The following is a 21,849-nucleotide window of genomic DNA, read 5'->3' as shown; positions in this document are numbered from 1 at the left end:
AGTCTCCATACCAATGGAATTACAGGTTCATACTTAAGGTCCTCCCCAATTTGCAAAAAAAAAAAGCCAAACAAACAACAAAACCCAAACTCTGTATTTCTCAACACCAATAAAATCCCCCTATTGAGGCCCATTACAGCAGAATATTAATGTCTGCTTCAGAGCACTTCTGAGAAGTGTCCTGGCAGAAAATTTGACTCTCTGGATTTATTACATTCATCTCTTGCTACTTGGCAGCATCTTGGTTTAAAAACTATGCTATAATGAGGTTTTTTTTTTTACCACTACTTTGTACAAAGTATACAGCTTCTAAGAACTGGCAAGTTCTGACAAGTGGATACTTTCACACCAAAAAGAATACAAAACACTGTTGGAGGATAAAGAGAGGATCTCTCTAATAGCAGTTCTGTGCAGATCTCATACTAGTGGAGATGTTTAGGCTTGTAGAGCATTCATTCCCTAGTGAACAGCCAGAAAAACCAGTTTGGTATAATAGGGACTGGTATTAGAATCAAGGGACCTGAATTCTTGGGATGGCCCTGCCATTAACTGTGTGGTCTTGGATGGGTCCTTTTACCTATTCTGCTTTCAGTTTCCTTGAGTATAAAATAGGTTCCTAAAGTCTTTTTCAGCTCCAAAATGCTCTAATTCTAATTTAGAAGATGTCAAAATTTTAAAGTGGAGAAACTAACAAGTTAAGTTAGGGAATCTTGAGTTCCTATCACTTTGAAAATAGTTACAGTGAGAATATTATCTGTTTAAAAGTCTAGAATTAGCTTTGCTATTTGTCACATTTGTATGATTTACCTTTGCTCATGAATCATTACTTGATGAAATCTTGGCTTGGTTTTCTACTCTCAAGAAATTTCAACCTTAATCTCACTTTGGCATTTCCAGGAGTTACTGTAGCCCAGATGCTTGTCTGTTGCCACCAGACAATTCGCTTCCAGTTTGATTATTAAAAATATGCTTTTCCCCCAATGCCAATTAACAGAACTCCAATTACCTTAGTAAATCTGATCTTGATTATGTTCTGGTAATTTCTGGCACTTAAAATCTAAGAGATAGCAGGAAACTCCTTGAGGGAAGGATCTGGTTTTTTTTTCCTCCCTATCCCTAGCAACTGGCTCAGTCTCAGGCACATGGTCAACTGTTAATAAATTCTTGTTGATTAATTGATGGCTTGCTTACACCCAGCCTCCTTCTCCAATTCCTTGTATCTTCTCTGCCACAGCTAGCCACAGAAACATGAGGTCCTATTATAGATTCAGCACCTTTCCCCATCCCCTTTGCTAATGATTTTTAAAAAGTTCTTTGGCAACTCCTTCTAGTCTTGCCTCCATACCATTCAATTCTGACTCTCCCCTTCCACCCTGCAAATTAGTGATTAATGTCCATTAAAACATATTTCTTTAACTTGATCATTTTAAAATTTTCCCACATTAAATAACACTATTAAATTCTTGTAAGTGGTCAGATGCTTTCTTTTGGATGCTTTAAGATAAGTCCATAAACTGGCTACATTCATTTATAGAAAATGACATTAATTTTTTTACATTATGAGCATGAGCATATGTATCAGGAATTATGAAAGACAATATAGATTAATAGTAGCTTGCTCTTTAGTGTGTACATTCCGTCAAAAAGAATAATCATAGGGGTGGCTAGGTGGCGCAGTGAATAGAGCACCAGCCCTGGAGTCAGGAGGACCTGAGTTCAAATTCGGCCTCAGACACTTAACACTTACTAGCCATGTGACCTTGGGCAAATCAATTAACTCCAATTGCTCTGCCTTCCCCCATCCAAAAAGCAAAAACAAGAAAGAAAGAAAGAAAGAAAGAAAGAAAGAAAGAAAGAAAGAAAGAAAGAAAGAAAGAAAGAAAGAAAGAAAGAAAGAAAGAAAGAAAGAAAGAAAGAAAGAAAGAAAGAAAGAAAGAAAGAAAGAGAAAGAAAGAAAGGAAGGAAGGAAGGAAGGAAGGAAGGAAGGAAGGAAGGAAGGAAGGAAGGAAGGAAGGAAGGAAGGAAGGAAGGAAGGAAGGAAAAGAAAGAAAGATCATAGAAAGTGTTAGAAAATCTGAGTGTGATATAATCATAAACAGTAGTTGAATTCATATTTCTCTGAGAATTCCTCATTTCTATTAATACCTCCCTTCTGTCTGTTATGTCATTGGTGTGAGTTCTCCCTCTGCAGAGGAAGATGTCTACCCATCCACACTTTCTCTCCCTGTATGATTCTTGTTCATACTTTTTCATACATCTCTCCTTGAGGATCTGTCCAACATGCTGAAGACTTAAGTCATTTAACAACTCAATCCAACACTCAACTGTCTCTTTCTCTCTATTTCTTCATTATCAACCCACTTGTTTTTTGGTCATAAAATGTCTTCGGTGAAGTTTTTTATATAACCTTAAAAGGTATCTCAGTACCTACCATTTCTTATATTCTTTATCAATTTGTAACATAGATTACAGAGAATATTAGAGCTAGGGAGAGAGACTACATTAGAAATCATTTAGTCTGATCCTCTCATTTTACAGATAAACTGAGGCTCAGAGAGATCCCAGAATGTAAGAGTTGAAAGGGACCTTGAATACCATCTAGGTACCTGAACAAGAATGCCCTCTATAACATTCTCTATAAGTAGTTTCCTAGCCTTTGCAAAAGACCTCTAATGAGGGGGAAACCATTACTTCCTTGGGTAATCCTTAATACATCCTTCAGATGTGGTCTGATTTAAGTAGAATAGAGCCAGATTAACAACATCTTAGTTCTAGACATTATTCCTGTCTTAATAAAATCTATTTGGTTGTTATCTCATTGATTATTCATATTGACTTTGCAGTGCACAAAACTTCCAAGTCTTTTATAAATTGCTCTCTAGCCCAACCTTTTCCATCTTGTGCTTGTGAAGTTAATTTTTTGAACCTGAGTATAAGACTTTACATTTATCCTGATTATATTTCATTTTTTAACACTCTACACAGTGATCTAGTTTGCAAAAAATTTTTGGATCTTGATTGTGTCATTCAAAGGATTACAATCCCTCCTAGTTTTATTTCCCAGCAAAACTGATAATTTATGCCCTTAACCTGGTCATTGATTAATAAATAGTACAGGGCTAAGCACCTGGAATGCTTTTATGCTACCTTTACATTAAACCCAAATGAGTCCAATCAGTTCCAAATCAGCCTAACTACTCGTGCAAATTTTTTGCATCTTTTTTGTCCATATTTTCCATCTTTTCCATCAGAATAGCATGGTAGATTTATCGAATACATTGTTAAATACTGGTTAAATTCTATATGCAGTATTCCCCTCATCTGCTAATTTAATAACCTGTCAGTAAAGGAAATAAGGATAGCCTGGCATGGTCTGTTCTTGATGAAAAAATGCCAACTCTCTGAAATCACTTCATTTCCTAGGTATTCCTTATCCATCCATTTAAGAATTTATTGCTTGGCAATATTTCATGAATCCAAAGTTAAGATCAATAGTCTCTAATTTGAAGACTTTCCCTTTGTTTGTGGAAAATCAGAACGTTTACCCTTCTCCAGTCCTACTTTATTGTCTCATTCTCTATGTTGTTTTAGATTACTGACAGTACCTCAGTAGTAATATCTGCTAGATCAAAAACAAAACAAAACAAAAAATACCAAATGTGCTTAATCAAACAAAGCAAATTCCCATATTGACCACGTCCAAAAAAGTGTGCTTTTCATTTTCATATTAGTCTATTACTTCTCTGTGAGCAGGTGGGTGGCATTCTTTATCATGGATTTTCTAATATTTCTAGAGTGCTCCATTCCTCCTAGACTGACCCAATAAAGAACTTTAGTCAAAGGGATCCTGTTTATTCCTTTCTCTCAACTCTTTGAAATCTGCTTTTTCAAAATCTAGGGTGCATGCTGAAGCTGCCCAGTTTTTCTGTCCTTTTCTATGACACATGCTAAGATGGAGTGATGATTTCCTTCAGACTACCATCATTTCTACTTTAGCAACTACTTCTTAGTTGTTAGTGAAAATCAAGTTTAGAATAGAAGTTGACATCTTTGCCTCCTCCAACTTCTGAAAGATAAATCCTAAAGGCAAGCTCAGCTTCTAGTAAAGGTAAAGTTCCAACAGATGTTCAGTTAATTGAATCCCTCCATTACTAGTATAATCCTACCTCTGTGCCAGATGCATAATTTATTTCCCAAGCTCCACATCTATTTATTCTTTCTGTTTGGCTTGTCTGTTAGTATAGTCAGATGATAATATTGCTTCTTTTTCTGCCTCTTTTTATATCTGCCTAAATGTCTTCTTCCATGCTTTCCACATCTGTTTCCTGAGTTTCCTAATATAATTTTATTTTCTTAATATGCAATGTTACTCCAATCGGACCCCCCCCTTTACCTGACCTGTTCCTTTTGAATAAGTTATCCCCTTCCAGAACCATATTACAGTCATGGGTCTTATCCAACCAAGTATCAGTGTTACCTTTGGTAATTCTTGCTAGTAGCTTGCTGAAAGGATTACTTTTTCAAACTTCTTGGAGGGCACCTTGGAGAGCCTTCATTTACAGTTATTTCTCTTCACTTCCTTTACCCCTTTTCACATTATTGGCACTTTTAAAACCCCACCCAAATTTCTTTCCCTGATCTAACTGATCTCTTGTTTTACTTAGCAACTTCCTCTACCCTTTCCTTAATTCCTACTCTTCCTTCTCAGGTTCTCTTAGGTTCTAGAGTTCAAAGTTTCCTTAGAAATCATCTAGTTCAAATATCTAATTTTTACAAATAAGAAAACTGAGGTCAGGTTGCAAAAGTAATCCAGGCCCTTCTGCTCTTTCTACTCTATGAAACGACCAATTTGCCAACAGCTCAGGTCCTATTTTTCTCAACTTCTCCCAATTTCCCCCTTCTTAAATTTAGTTCCTGGTCTTACTTGAATTTCCAAATCCTTCAAGTCTCCTGTACAAATCTTATTTCTTTTTCCTTTTTCTATATCATCTGTTTTTCTCATTCTCCTCTTTTTTCCATTCCCTTTCCTACTCTTCTTTCTCTCTTTCCCACATCCTTCTTTCTCCTTTTCCCTCCCTTTCCATTTCCCTCCCCTTCTTCTCATTGTCCTTTTTCTTTCTACCTTTCTTCCTTCTCCCCTCCCACTCCCTTTCCTTCTTTTTCTCCTTTTCTCCTCCTTTTCCTCTTCCCCTCTTCTTCTCCCTCATTTCTTCCAATCCTCCTCTTCCTCCTCTCTATTTTCCTCCTCTATCTTTTTCTTCTTTTCATCCTCCAACTTGAGTCATCTTCCTGCTCTTCCCAGCCAACCTTCTACTGAAGTTGGGAGTCAAATATAGCTCAAGTAACATAGCCAAAGTCAAATAAATAGCTAGTTTCTGGAAAAGCTGGGGCTAGAAACTAGGTCTCTTGATTGATTATAGTTCAGCACACTTTCCACCACAACATACATTAATTTCTCTAAGAAATGTGAATTTTTCTTCAAACAAGAAATTTCAATAAAAAGGAGGTCATTGTGAGCAAAGTGTGATCCTATTCCAGTGATGTTCCTAAAACCATGATTTTGGGATCCCTGAATAAATCTCCTACTCATTGAACCTTTGGAAACAGGTCCCTTTGCTGTCAGTGCCAAAATATTGCAATCTGATGGTACCCCTTAAAACCACAAGAATCTCCACGATGCTCCTCTAGAAGCTTTCTTTGGGTTTCAAGTAGAAGACCCCTTACATTGATTAAATTCTCAAATTCTTTTCATTATAACTTACCAGGGGGCTACCAAGGGTTTTCTTTAAACCACTTAACTACTCTAAATTCCCCTGGAACTGGCATTTTACAATCATTATTTATCTAAGAGGATCATATGACTCTCATTTTTTTTCTGCCAAATAGTCATACAAGAACAGGACATACCCAGAAACTAGTTAATCAGGAAATGGAAAGTGTGTTTCCACTGTTACATTTCCACTATTAACCCCTTTAATTATGAAATCCTAGGTGTTTTTCTTCAACTTATTGCTTAGTTCTGGACCTGTGATTTCCTCAATGTAGGAAGGCCCTGGTATAGAAACTCTCTTCATCAGTGCAGGTTGGCAAGTCCTCTGTAACTTAGTGAATTACTTTAGACGTTGCAGGGTTAAGTTACTTTCATAGAGTCACACACCTAATATCAGAAGCATCTAGTGTCAGAGCCAGGGCCTGATTGCTAGTCTTCTCCTGACTCCAAGACTAGCTTCATGTTGTTGATTTCCTATCCTGTCACCTTACTGATAAAGCCTGAAATGATCACAGTGAAGCAAAAGTAGTAGTATTAGTAGTAACTAGGTTTTTCAAAGAAATTTACATGTTATATTAGTTGATCTTCACAACAACCCCTAAGGTAGGTACTATTATTAACCCCATTAAACAGATGAAAAAACAGAGGCTTAAAGAGGTTTGGTGAACTTGTTTAGGGTTACATAGCTAGTGTCTGAGGCTGGATTCAAACTCAGGCCTTTCTGACTTCAAGTTCTTCACTCCATTCACTAAGTTACCTATCTACCTCAGCATTTGGCACACAGTAGGTACTTGATTTGTTGACTTGCCATCAACCCATCTTTAACTGGCTTTAGTGACCCCAAAATTATGAGTCAATAGGGAGACTTAGAAACAGAGAGAGGAATACTAATGACTATCTCATATTTCTATATTGCTTTAAGATTTACAAATAACTATCTTCAAAACAATCCTGTTATACTCCTGTTTTACAAATTTAGAAATTGAATGCCAGTTTGATTTAGCAATGCCCATCAATATCCTATTTGCAAGTGCTACATGCAGGATTTTAACCCAGTTCTCCTCACTCTAGCCAGTATTATTTCTACATCATTTGGGCTACTAAAGCATCACAAATAAGTGAAAGATGTACAGAATTGTATTTTTGAGTGTCATAGGACACAAACAAGAAGGAGATGAAAAATATTAACTTCTGCAAAAACATGAGACCTGGTTGACCTTCTGAAGTGTGGTCCTAGATTACTAAATTTCTGTGTGGGAGTGGATAGGAAATAATCCTACCATACGTGAGTATAACATCACTCTGCCTGTCACCAGTTGGGCCTAAATCAGGAACTCGTTAAGCATTAATCTTACTCTTCATAATGTCTTGAATTGGCTGATGGGACTACTGTCATGCCATAAGGAAAAGATAGTGAGCAGGAAATCAGTCATACCTTAGGAGCAGGATAAGAACAGTGGCATCATGGAGAGAAGTTCCACTCATTTGAAGGTTAGTAATTATGTGCCTTGATGTAAATCATCTTAGGCAGCAAAGGATTGGAATATTCAGATTTGCACTCCAAATGACTGTGTAAAATATTCCCATTGTGCAACCATGAGACCTCAGATCGACAATAATCTATTATATGTACACTAGATTTGGATTGCTTGGGAGATTTTGCAAAGGGAGAAGTTTGCCTTTCAATTTATTTTTATACTTCCAGTGTGGAAGGAAGTCCCTATATTAAACATTTTCCTTTTTGTCCTGATTTATATGGATATGTGCCGTACTTCTTTCATGAAGATAAATAAATGCAAACTGGTTAAAATGTAGCATCTGCAAACATGGAAAGTCTTATGCCAAAATTTTGTCCTAAATATATTCAGTAGACAGCAGAATTCAGTATAAAACTGATTCATCCTACCCCTATCCAAATATGTTTCATGGAATCTTTGAGTCATAATGCTTGGAGAGTCCTTAAAGTTCAAGTAGTCGACTACATTCACTTCACACGTGGGAGAACTAAAGCCCAGGAAAGTAATCACATACTAATCTGGGCAAGTCACTTCACCTCTCTTAGCCTCACTTTCTTCATCTTTTAATGGAGATAATAATAGCACCTCTCTCACAGGGTTGTTGTAAGGATCAAAAGAGATTTTAAAAAGCACATCACAAATCTTAAGGTGCTATATAAATATTAGGTATTTATTTTATCACTAGTGTTTTTTCTGCTACATTATTGCTTCTCAATATTTTAATGAGTGCAGTGTCAGAACAACCCCATAATGAAGTAATTTCCTCTCTAATGCATCTATAATGTGTTTCCTTTTGCTGTCCCTTTGAGGGACTGACCATTGCATGACTGTAGAACTTCCAGGTCACTTCCCATGTTTCTCATCATAAACTATTAATAACTCACCCTTATAGCATGTGAAATACTTTCCTCACAACCACTCCGTAAAGTAAGTAGTACCAGTGTTTTTATCCCCATTTTGTAGATGAGGAAATTTTAGGCTTTGAAAAATTAAATTTTTTGATCAAAGCTCACAGTTCATACACATTCTGAGGAGGGGATTTAAACCCAGGTCTCTAACTTTTAAGTCCAGTACTATTTTCTCCTATACTGTAGTTAGAGACCCTTTGAAAAAAGCTTTTTTTCTTGGTCATACTGATACATGATACTCATTTGAGTATCTATGTCCATATAGGGACCTTATCTGTCAGTGCTCTGCCCAAAGGAAAATAAATTTAGATAGCTGAAACTTCACAACTTATCTTGGGGTTTAGACCAGATTTCTTTTTTTCCCTTTCCCTACTTACTTATTCTACATTGTAAAAAACATGCCTAAAATACAAATCACTCTGGCTCACCGATTGGTCGACAGTAAGTCCCAACACAAGACTCATTTGGTCATTATTTGGGTTTTGATAGCTCAGAATGAGTGTAAACATCAATTGTTTCTGTTTTGGCCAGAAACTCTATGGGTCTTCCCTTTCCAGATGGATTTTTTTTTTGGCTAGGTATAAGAAGCCATTGTTTGCCTCCTTTCTTACCTAGTCTTAATCACTGAATGGGTTGCCTCAGACACACAGACCTGGGAAAGGCCCTAGCTTAAAAAAGCCATCTCCCCTGGCATCCAGGGCCACCTCCAGTCATCCTAATGTACATCATGCCATTTGATCCAGATAGCTCTGGAGGAGAAAGTGAGGCAGGTTACTTTGCGCAACCCTCTCCAACTTCTACTGAATTAACTTGCAAATCAAGCAATCACCTTCCTGATGTCCTGATGTCCAAACAATATCACCTCAGCTGATGACATCAAAACGTTATGATGCTACCACTAGTAGAACTGGAATATATGGTCACTCAGCCAAGTTGTTCCCTATAGATGAACAGAAGTGGTTCCATTTATTGCTAAAATATGTCTTCATTGGGCTATATAATTCTTTAAATGGTCAATGCCTTTTTCCTTTGAGTCTTTGTATTGATTTGGCAGTACTGTTTCTGACAAGTGTCTTAAATAAGTCTTCAAAGCAGTTAATAAACACTCAGTCTCTAGACATTATTCAACCAGGAAGTCAGTTCTTTACTGTCATTCACTAGGCTGGCTGCATTGGGTTCTTTGGGAACATTTTATTGTTAATCATCTGGTCATGCTTTCTTCCAATCCAAAACTGGGCAAAAGAAACAGCATTAGTACCTTAAATCCAGTGGAACCCAGGTGGCTAGTGAAGCTCATCACCAAGAAAGGAGATTGCACATCATCCTTAATCTTCTTTCCCAGAATTGATCTCTTCTGACTTTGTCAGGCATTTTAGCATCTCTGGGTTGACTGCTTTGAGATGTCAGTCACAGTTGGTATCTTCCCATTTGACTATAAAGTTTTGAGACTTTCAAACATGGTACTTCATAGACAAGCTTGCAGCTTCTAGAGCTGAAGGGGACGTTAAAGGCCATCTACTCCAACCCTCTCACTTTATAAATCAGTAACCTAAGGCATAAAGAAGTTAGGTGACTTGCCCAAGATAATAGAAGCAGTAAGGGACATATGTAGGATTTATACTCAGATCTTCTGACTTCTCTTCCCACTGTACCACTGTATTCCATTTTCTTCTTTCCTTAGGGGCCAAACACTCATTTTCTCATCCCATTTCACTATCTTGATTACATGATGGTGGAAGAACTTTTTTGGATTTAGAGAACAGGTAGAAATTGAGATCAAGATATACTTCATTTATTTTTTCTGCTAAGCCATAGGGCAGGGACTGTCTTATGCTTCTTCATATAACCATGGCTAGCATACAGTAGGTGCTCAATGTGTGCCTCTTAACTGATTTGCTGATTATGCATAGCCTCCTTAACCTACTGGCATTAATGAAGCAGAAGAAGCATGAGGAGGAAAAGTCTCAACTAGGTCCTGGTTCCCCCAAAACTTGCTGTTGAATCTTAGAGCCCCAAGGACAGATTTGATATTAAGGAGACTGGGAGAATAAGTCAATAATCACTCATTTGACTAGGGCCATGGTTCCATTTACTATAGAGGTTTTCCTTTGTTGTGTCCTCAAACCAGTTTTGTGTAGTATTTGCCAAACAAATTAGTTCTTCCTGTTCTGAGGGACCAAGAATGACTAAGAGCTGACTTTTATACAGGTACCTAAGAGTTAAAGAGGTCTGTATTTAAAAGCACAGAAATTCAGAGCTAGACAGGACTTCAGAGATAATTGAATCCAACTTTCTCTCATTTTACAGATGAGGAAGTTGAGGCACCAAAAGATTAGATGACTTGTTCAAGATTTCACAGTTAATAAATGTCTAAGGCAGGATTTGAATTTGGGTCTTCTTTACTCCAAGACTAGCACTGTAACCATTATGCTTCCAATATCCATGACTACCAGCTCAGTTGGTTTTGTTTTGTTTTTTGTTTGTTTGTTTTTTTATGCTTAATATCATAATATAATAAAAATGGAACTGGTTATTTTATTGGCAGGCTCCCACTGAAGGAAAGATTTTAAGATACTTGACAAATCAAGACTTTTCCATCTGTAACAACTGTCAATATAATAATAGGGAAAAGAGGAAAAGACATTTGCAATACTTGGGGGGGATAGTAAGAAAAATACCCTGGTGGATGAACTGCCTTAATATGATTCAGACTATAATTTTAGCTTGAGTGCCTAAGAGTCATCAATGTCGTCATCATCGACCACCTGCATTTATATAATGCTTAAGAATTTACAAAACACTTTTTCATATAGTAATCTTTTCTTTAATCCTTAATTGGTTATTTGGATCATAGGGTCATAGGACTTAGATCTAGAAGGGATCTTAGGTCTAGTTCAACCCCTTTACTAGAGGAAATCTCTTACAGATTTTTTGCTATAGAGGTGATCCCTTTACTTTACCATGGTTTAGTTGTTTGTTTTTTTTTTTTTAATTTTTGGTTTCCTCAAAAATAAACTAATTCCAACTAGGTGGTATAATGGATAGAGCACCAGGCCTGGAGTCAAGAATATCTGAGCTAAAATCTGGCCTCAGACACAAGGTCACCATATGCAAGTCATTTAACTCCTGTTCACTCAATTCCTCATTTGTAAAAGAGGGACACACTGGAGAAGGAAATGGCAAACCATTCCAGGATATTCGCCAATAATACCGCATGGACTTTAGAGTTAGACACAACTGAACAACAGTATGGAGTTTCCTAATGAGAACAGCCTCAGCTCCTCTTTTTTAGGCATCAATGCCTTTACAGTATACATTGTTTCCTCCAAGGAATACTGTTCACTACACTTTCTAAATAGGGAAATAGCTCCACATATGACAATATGTAGTTTCAGATGTGCATTTTGCTCAACTCCAGAAGCAAAATTCAAATGCAGTTTTTTCTTTAAATTTGTGCATGTATGTGAGAATTTAAAAGTAAAACAGCAGGAAACCCACTGTTTCCAGTTATGGAAGGCAAGCTATTTAGGCATTCTCTTTGAAAATCAGTTGCTACCCTACTTCCCCTCCCTCCCACCTTGCTTTATATAGTACTGTTGTTACCCATCAGCCCACCTAGTGGAGAATGTGAGTGTTTCCTTGCTTCCATTTTGTTCATTGGTGCTTGTTCTCTTGTTCATTTTTGCTTGGGGCGGGGAGGGGGACATATATTTTGCTTCACTAACCCTTTGTGTTTTTGCTCTTAGTTGTGTTTAGCATGTCATAAAGCCGGATGTCCACGAATGCATGAAATGGTCAAATTATCCATTACTCAGCTCTTCACTGCCCTGTGCCATCGTCCTTGTGCTCCTGTGCAGGTGGCTTTGCCCAAGGTATTGAGCTCAGTCCCTGGTTCATGGGCAAGACTGAAGAGTTGACATATCAGTTCTATGCTTATGAAAGTGGAAGGAATGGGTTGGGGGTGGGGCACAGTTTTGGAACAGCTGAAAGAGGAAATCAATATTCCCTTTCCAGAAACTCAGCCTGCAAAGTATTGGTAATGTCTCTAACTTTATCTGCTTCTTTTCAGCAATTCTTGGAGGTAAAAAAAACTCAAACCTATAGAAACTTACTAATCTTAGAAATTCATTAATCTTAATGGTAACTATGATGACCATAATTCCAATCCTTAAATTGGAATGTTTGCAAAAAATTAGTCTTTTTGCAAAGTCTTATTTTTAAAAAAATGTATTTTCTTCATTTGAACTGGTACTGTCTGAAAAATCCAGGTGGCTGAATTTATTAACCAAGTTTGATAAATTTTGGAAATGAACATTTTCCACTTCAACTTCACTAATAAGTTATATAGCAGGACTGAGAATCTTTGCTTCAAAAGGACCAGAAATACTCAGGTTCATTTAATACTGTTAGAAGAATTCAATTCAATTCCACAACATTTATTAGGTGTCTATTATGTGCCAAATACCAACCAAAATGCTAGAGGAATAATGACAAAAATGAAACAGACCCTGTCTCCAAGGAGCTCATATTCTATTGAATGGAATAAAATGGAATCACTTCTGGCTTTGTAAGTTAGATGTTGTTATTTAATGTATTATATATGCATATACAGACAACTATGTGGCACAGTGGATAGAATGCCCAGTCGGGAGTCAGGTAGACTCATCTTCCTGAATTCAAATTTGGCCTCAGGTACTTCCTAGCTGTGTGAACTTGGGCAAGCCACTTAATGCTGTTCTCAGTTTCCTCATCTGTAAAATGAACTTGAGAAGAAAATGGCAAACCACTCCAATATCTCTACCAAGAAAACTCCAGAGACTGAAATAACTGAACAACAAATATGTATACACATATCTATTTATCTATCTTTCATTTTGCTATATGCAACATTTATTCATCCAACTCTTACTTTGAAAGTGAGCTTTTTCCTCCCTACAAATGTATATGAAATTTTAAAAACTTCACAGATTAAGTAAATTCTTAAATACCAACTGTAGAAATAGGTTATATCTAATGTCATTTGATTTGGCATGGCAAACTAAACATAATAAAGAAATTGAAACCCAAAAATGCTGACTTGGAATTTTGCTACTTGTTCTTGTTCCTTTTCTTCAGGATTGGCAATTCCATTTGAACTCCAAATTGTGTATAGGTTGACTTTCATATGTCTATAGGTGATAGATATAATTAAGGGATGTGAAGTTACAGAGTCATATTTATCACTTTCATTTGAGGTATCCACATTTGATTTGTTCTATACACTTTTTTAAAAATCTCATTTGTAAATCAAATTAAATGTATCATCATCCTTTTGAGTCCACAGTTGTGATTTCATAGACATAGGGATCACCAGGTAAGGGAAGTAATTCCACCAAAGCAGATTTTCTACTGCTCTGCAACTTCTTTTCTTATTATTTTCTGGGGTTGGAGTGAGGAAAGGGGAATGAAACTGAGAGGTTGAATCCTTTGCCAGGTTGATGAAGTCCATATGTGTTAGAAGCTGGATACGAAGTTTTGTTTCCCCTGACTTGAGGGTAAGATTCTCTCTACCATCATGCCTGTCAGGACTTAGTTGCCATGGTTATGAAGCTTAAAATTGCAAAACTACTTGTGCATTGAAAACCTGGTATAGATGAAAGAATCAGCCTCTGAGCTATACTAGTAGTATTCCTGTGGACAAGTCACTCATTCTCTCTGTGTCCTGGTGTTCCATGTTACGTAATTTATTATTATATTATATGTGTATAATATTATTAATTACAGATGAGTTTCTGATTTGCCTTATCAAGGGAGTTTCCACACTGGAAAAACTCTGTATTGATGAAAATATATCAACCTCTCCCTACCCCCAATAAAAATGAGAGAAAAATATTTCCAATCAGACATCACCATTGATGAAGCAAACACCAACTCGAAAATTATTCCTGGGATCTTATGAAAAATGTTGCATCATGAAACACAGATGGTATTATCATAGTATTCACAATAATATGAAAATCTGCTTGTGTTCAATTGGAATACTGAACATGCTTAAATGGTTTCTAAGTCATTACATCCTAGGCAAAAGCAAAAAATTTTTATGATTAAAATTCAATTTCATTATGTTTAAAGCATGTATAATTTCACCATGATGTAGATAGTGATGCCAATATAAGAAGGTGACTTTTAAATTAACTTGTAACAAAGTAGTTTTGTAAAGTTGCCTCTTAGTCCTTGTACTGTTCATTACATGTATTTTAAACTACCATTATGAGTCAACTCAGGATGGCTGACAAGTATGCTTTAGTTTGTAAGAGCTCAGTTGGACTAATTGAAAGCGTATAGAAGGAAAAAACTAGAAATCAAGAAATAGGCAGCTTTTATTCAATTACCAGCCAAGCTACTGTTTCATGGCTTGGTTGAAACCTTTTCTGCCAAATAATCAAGTATTTGTTCTCCTTCTCAGTCCAGTTAATTATCTTGGGATCGAAATCTGCCACTTAAAAAAATGAAAACACTATATTATCTTGGTTAACACTATTGTAGGAAGTAGCCTCAGAATAGGGATCATTGGTGCCATGCATTATTCCTTTCTTGTCATAGTTTGAAATATGTGCTATGACAGTAAGATTGGTATGTACAATTGAAATAATACAAGGTCATATGGGGAAGAAAGGGTGTATACACATATGTATGTATGTATACATCTGTTAATATGTATAGATATGTGCACATATATGTACATATGCATAAATATACAGTTATTCTGTAGTTCAGAAGCATCAAACACATTTGCATATGTAGTCACATGTAGTCCACAACAATCCTAGTGTAGCCCAATTTAGATGAAAATAATAGGAAATATTTAACTAATTATTTAAATTTAATTTAATTTAATACTAGGAAGTATTTAACAAAACAAATTAAAATAACATAAAGCATAGATAATGTTAATGTGTGGTTTTCAAAGTCAATATGTAGCCCCCATGGATTCTTTTTTTTTTTTTTTTTGCTTTTTGGGAGGGCGATTGGGGTTAAGTAACTTACCAAAGGTCACACAGCTAGTTTTGTGTGTGTGTGTGTGTGTGTGTGTGTGTGTGTGTGTGTGTGTTTAAGTGTCTGAGGCTGGATCCAAACTCAGGTCCTCCTGACTCCAGGGCCAGCTCTCTACTCACTGTGCCACCTAGCCACCCCCAAAATCTTGGAGCTGAATCTGTCTAGGTTATGAATATTAGTGAACCTACTACATGGAAAGGTATTATCTATTTAACATGTTGTTACATGTCAGAAGATAATTCTTTTTTTTTTTTTTGGCTTTTTGGAGGGCAGTTGGGGTTAAGTGACTATCCCAAGGTCACAAGTCTAGTTTTTGTGTCTGAGGCTGGATCTGAACTCAGGTCCTCCTGACTCCAGGGCCAGTGCTCTATTCACTGTGCCACCTAGCCTCCCCAGACCCTGTGGATTCTTAAGCTTGACATTTCTGCTGTAGCACAATGACTTCCTTATGCATTAATTTAAAAAAATAGATGCAGCAGGCAGTTTTATTCTCTCACACGGAGAAAAAAAATTGAAAATATATAAATCATGTCATCCTAATTACAAAGGACATACATTTTTCAAGCCAGAAGCATCCTGTAAACTCTGGGGGTGATTTAAAAAAAAATTCTATTTGACCCAGAGCATAGGGCAGAGCAGTTACTTTCAGAATGGTTTTTAGGGTAGTGAGTTTTATTTTGAATGAAATTATTTGGCAATATGGAGACTTCCTGAGTTAAAGCAGCCAGAGAGCACAGTGTATAGCAGGTTGGACCTGGAATCAGGAAGAATTGAGGTCAAATCTAGCCTCAGCCACATACTAGCTGTGTGACCCTGGGCAAGTCATTTAACCACTTGACTTTAGTCTCCTCAACAATAAAATGGGGATAATAATCACATCTAATCACACAGGGTTGTTGTGAGGATCAAATGAGATATTTGTAATGGTCTTAGCACAATACCTGGCACATAGTAGGCACTATATAAATGCTAGTCATTATAATAATAAGCATTCGTATTAATCCCTATCTGCCCAATTTACTCATCTGTAAAGTAGGGATAATAATAGCACCTACCTTCCAGGTTGTGGAGAGGATAAATTAAGATAATATTTTTAAAGCACTTTACAAACCTTAAAGCATTATATAAATCTTAGCTAATTTTATTGTGATTACTAATTATATTTTTATTCTTCATTAATGTTTTTCCTGTGACTGTGTGCCACATGGAGTCAGTTTTGAAAATCAATCACCATTTAAAAACTCTGCTAAACTTGTAAATTCTACCTCCTGTTTAAAAAAAAGTGAGAAGGTATTTTCTTGGGGCCATTAACGTTGTTGGAAATCTAAAATATCTAATCCTAATTCAGGCTGAATTTTTGTACCCAAGGGAACTTGACATCCTCTTGTGTTGTTCTTTCTAAATGTTGTTAATGAATATCTCTATCTACATAGTATGTGTGTGTTGCTATCTTGTTTCCCTACCAGGTGTGCATTGAGACATATGTATCTAGCTGTCACCAACGTAGTATTAATACTGCTGTGCGGGCAACTCTCAGTCAAATGTTGAGTGATTTGACTTTACAATTACGGCAAAGGCAGGAGAACACGGTGAGCCTTGCAGTATCTGCACACTGATCATGTTTTGGGTGCTGTCCTTCATGTGTGACTGCATGCTGTCTACCATCCTTCATGGCTCCCTGCAACACTTCCAAGCCTCCAACTTTGTGACAAGAACCAGAATTTAAGGGCTTATATAATGAAGTCAGATGGGAGCTCACAAATTTTGTTGTTCATTATTTGGGAAATTTGATCAGTTTTTTAAAAGATACTTCAATAAGATATTTTGCTTTCTATTATTTCCTCATTCAAATAGTCTTTTTGAAACATGTTTAATTTTTATTTCAGTAGTTTAAAAAATTTATCTGTTATTTTAAAAAGTTAATTCTCATTTTGGGTTCCTTCTCTCATCCAATCTTTTCTGTGATAAATCACTATTGCTATACTAAGTGCTGCTAAAAACAAATTTTCTAAAAAAAAGGTTTGATAAAGATTTTAAATAAAGCTTTAATAAATAAAAATGTCATCAGAAGTTTTGTATATATACCTAAATTTCTGAGATAGAGGTATGTGTCGGTATTTCTCCTTCATTAGCAAATAAGAAGAAATGCTTTATCTGCTGATACAGTGAAAGAAATAGCCAAGTATGATTACTGTGCTATGTCATTCCAGCCCATTACTGACCTTTAGTCTAAGCTTGAAAATCATCTCTAAAACAAGCATTTCTGGAAAAAGTCCAAATGCATTTGTCTTCACATATTTCACCTTCTGGGAATAAATATAAGTAATGGGCACTCTTCCAAAATGATCTCTTATATCTGAATATAATCAATGCATAATCTAAATTCCTTCTTAAAATAGCTGTGTCTAAGTTGGAGGAATCTGAAATAACTTTTAATATGAAAAGGGAATTACAGTTAGTTTGAGACACATTTTTATAATGACCATTTGGGGTTTCAGGGATTTTTCCACCAAATTTCCAGATGTTGAGAATTTAAACCCAGAAGAGACCTTGGTGTTTAAATAATCCCAATTCCCATATTTACAGATGAGGAAACTGAGACTCAGAGAAGCTTTGAAATTCAACAAGGACAGCTTCATAGCTGTAGAGTAAAAACTAGAATCTAATCTGATTCCCAACATAGTACTGTTTCTACTGGTTTGGGCCTTTCTTTGTGTCCCCCAGTGCTGACCTGACTTACTTCAACATTATGACTTGTAAGATTGAAAACCTAGAGTCTGTCATACCAATAGTTTCTTTCCTTTTCATTCTCTATAATAACCAGCACCTAATTCTCTTAACACCATAGTGTCATAAATAAAATTTGAGACCCTGGGGATCCCAACTTACCCCTTCCAAATTGTCCTTTCTGTGGTGGTTTCAGTAGACCCAAGCAGAGAAAGGTTAGTAAAAAGATAAAGCCGACAAGAACACATTTCTCAAACTACAGGGACAATAAAAATCTTTGTGCCTTCAGATGTATTTATGGAATCTCAAGTGCTGATCCAGGAGGTACAGTTAGGGAATATCTTTGCAGCAAAGTAGAGGAAATTTAAGTTGTTCTTATGTCCTCTTAATGGTTAAAAGTTACAAGATATTTGAATAACTTAGAGTGGACGCTATTATTAGCATCAACATTTTCTCATGGAATTCCTATTCATGTATATAACTACAGTATGCTGCAGACAATGCTGGGGTAGGGTAGAGGGTTGGTTAAAGGAGAAGGCATATTTACAAATGTAATGTTGTCTTTAGATGAGACAGAATCCTTAAATTAATATATATTACCACATCTTTGAGAGTTCTCTGAGAAGGCAATTTAATTAAGAAGGTTGTTACACAGCCAGGATATTTTGGAAAGAAGACTTAAACCTGGGGCTTCTTGATTTTAAGGTAGGCTCTCTTTTCAACAGGGCACCTAGACAGTGCAGTGGATAGAGGAGTCGGGAAGACTCATCTTTCTGAGTTCAAATATGGTCTCAGACACTTACTGGATATGTGACCCTGAGCAAGTCACTTAACCATCTTTGCCTCAGTTTTTCATCTGTAAAATGAACTGGAGAAGGAAATGGCAAATCATTTCACTATCTTTGCCAAGAAAACCTCAATTGGAGTCACAAAGAGTGGGACACAAGTTTAAATGACTTAACAACAGTTATCTTTTTTTTTTTAAAGCACTTGGAGTTAAGTAACTTGCTCAAGGTTACATGGCCAGTTATTTCTGGGTATGGTGCTAAGTATCTGAGCCTGGATTTGATCCCCTGGTTATCCCGACACTGGGGCCGGTGATCTTACTCACTGAGCCACCTGGCTGCCCCAACAGTTATTTTTTTTTAAATCTCAGATATCTTTTAAAGATCAATACATAAAGATGAATAAGCAAGAGAATAGCTTTACATAAATTTACATTTACATTACACTGGCTTAGATTTTGTTATAAAGGTTATCAGTTTTTGTGCTTTAGAGTATGAATGATCACTTAGTTGGGACAACAAAGAAATTCCCTCAATTATAAGTTATTATGTATTTGACCAGGTTCTTGGTCCAACTTTTCACTGAAAATCCTGGAATAGGCTATGGCCAGAGGCAGGATTCCTGAGAGGATGGAATTCTGGTCTTTTCCAGTTGTCCTTTCCTTCCATAATTTTAAGGCTTCTTAAAAATATCTCCCAGATGCATTATTTGCTAACTGCTATAATTTGATGCATCTGAAAAATGTACTAAGAGATCCATGTTTTTCATGCCCAAAAATGACTTTTTAAAAATAGGAAAGAAAATGGAATAAGCATTTACATAGCTGGTGATATTAGGGAGGCAACATTGTATAGTAGAAAGTCAGCAAATCAACCAGCCTTTATTAAGTACTTACTATGTACCAGGGCCTTGAGTATACAAAGTAAGGCAAAAATAGGCCCTGCTCTTTGAGGAGCTCACATTCTAATTTATAGCATGTCAGTAAGAAAAAACACTAGACTTGGAGTGAACCTAGACTTCTTCTTACTCTGTGACCTTATACAAATCACTTAATTTTTCTGAGTCTTGTTTCTTCTTTGTGGCATGAGGATAATATTACTTATAGTACATACCTTACAGAGTTGTAGGAAGAAAGGTGCTTTGTAAATCTTAGTGTACTATGTAAGTGTCAGCACCAGTAGTGTAATTAGTAGTAGTAGTAGTTGTAGTAGTAGTAGTATGGTAGTGATAGTGTAGTAATAGTACTATTAGTATCTGTAGTAGTAGCAACAGCTATTGTTAATATGAAAATATTATTTTGGGAAGTGGGGTAGGGTACAGTTTTTTGAATGGAGAAGTTCATTCTACTGTAGATTTCTATGTGTTATTGCCTAAAATACATCACTTCTTGAGGGGAAAGAAGGCATAAAACTAAATATTACACACCTGTGTGAAGGAATCATACTTAAAATTACGCATATATAGAAAGATATGGTTTCAAATGGAGGGAAAAATACCCAGAATGACAAAAACAATTAGCCTAAATATAGTCAGTCAACTAATTCTTTTTTTTTTCCAGAGCTGACTTTTCTGTTACTACAAATTTAATGATGGAATTCAACCCAATGTCATTTGAGAAATGAGCTGAGCAATAGCATTGTTATGAATTTTTTATTTAAAAAGCACAAATTACACATGAAAACATGAAGTATATTCCCTTAGCTATGGAAGTAGTGGGGTATGGTGGATGGAGGGCAGTCCTTTTACACAGGGGAACCTGGGTCAAATCCTGCATCTGAAACATACTAGCTGTATGAGTTGGGTAAGTTATTTTAACATTGTGGTATCCCTGCCAATTAAGACTGTAAGTCATATTCATGGAGGGAGTTTCCCTACCAGGAATTTCTTCATACTAATTAACTAACCCATGGGTTTGCCCCCTCCCTCTCACAAAATTATCTTATACAGGTTTTCTTTTTAAAAAAATATTTTTGGGGCAGCAAGGTGGCACAATGAGTAGAGCACTGGCCCTGGAGTCAGGAGGACCTGAGTTCAAATCCAGCCTCAGACACTTAACATAAAAACTAGCCATGTGACCTTGGGTGAGTCACTTTACCCCAATTGTCCTCCCTCCCCCAAATTTTTTTTGTAAGTATATGTGTCTGCTGTGTTATAGAGGCTATGCATTTTTCCCAAGGATTAATACGAAACACCTAAACTTTCAATATCTGTGAAAAGGGGATGTCACAAGAGGTTTTATATGACCTCTATAAGTTGTTTAAGTTATATGTAACTTGATTGGAGTTAGTGAAGCTCCTAAAATGCCCAGAAGACTTAACTAATGTGCTTCTTTCTCATAAAAGAGGAGAAATATGTGATATTTGTCACATTTTAATTCTAGGACAAACTTTACCTAAGACATCTCTACCATATTGCTTTGTATGAAAATGTATTAATGTTTACACATGTAAACACTTAGTGTTGTTCATTAGGAAAGGGCAGAAGAGGCCTCTTCCCTCTCCCTCCCCCCCCCCAACAAGGCTATTGAAAGCACCTTGAACAGGAAGTGAGTAGTCTTAACATTTATCTTTTTTTCTCTTCCTGTTTGTAATGCCATGCCAAGCAAAGGCAACTTCCCAAGGTTCAAAATACCAGCATAGGTGCTCTCCATTTTATTCAGTGAAAAATTAAGAATAGAGAAGATCAAAATATGATCAAATTATTCAAAATACAGCATTTATTAAGTGTGATTCAATAATCTCCAAGTACTACCTGATTTAATCAAGTACTACCCCACCCCAGGACATTACATTCATTTAATCAATTACAAAGTCCCTGTTCTAAATACTACTCCACCCCTAGGCTGTACCTTCATTTAGTCCATCACAAAGCCCCTCTTCTCTAATGGAGATTATTTTCCAATCATAAGTAAAGTACATTTATTTGTTCAATCACAGAGCACAAAAAGTTCAAAAGTTCCCCACCCTTGGATTACAATTGAATCTACCCCAGTTACAACAAGCTTAAGCACAGCACTTAATACCCAAATGGAGGTCTTTTCTTCATCTTGACCCAAGGCAAGTTCTCAGCAATCTTTGTTCCTGGGGAGACAAAGCTTAGCAAGGCC

The 21,849-nt window shown here is 36.4% G+C and overlaps 1 protein-coding gene across 1 annotated transcript in view; it reads left to right on the top strand.

Moving 5' to 3' along the window:
* Window positions 1-21,849, top strand: part of ARFGEF3 (ARFGEF family member 3) — a 229,582-nt gene that overhangs the window by 91,858 nt on the left and 115,875 nt on the right. The window contains exon 6 of the mRNA XM_069077269.1: window positions 16,697-16,819. Coding sequence (XP_068933370.1) covers window positions 16,697-16,819 — 123 coding nt within the window. The remainder of the gene's footprint in view (window positions 1-16,696; window positions 16,820-21,849) is intronic.

Source organism: Petaurus breviceps, unplaced genomic scaffold (assembly GCF_028583685.1).
Source record: "Petaurus breviceps papuanus isolate PSGF00001 unplaced genomic scaffold, PetGlider_PUasm1.0 90977, whole genome shotgun sequence".
Classification (NCBI taxonomy): domain Eukaryota; kingdom Metazoa; phylum Chordata; class Mammalia; order Diprotodontia; family Petauridae; genus Petaurus; species Petaurus breviceps.
Note: the sequence above shows the minus strand (reverse complement) of the source record. Positions and strands in the feature narration are given on the sequence as shown.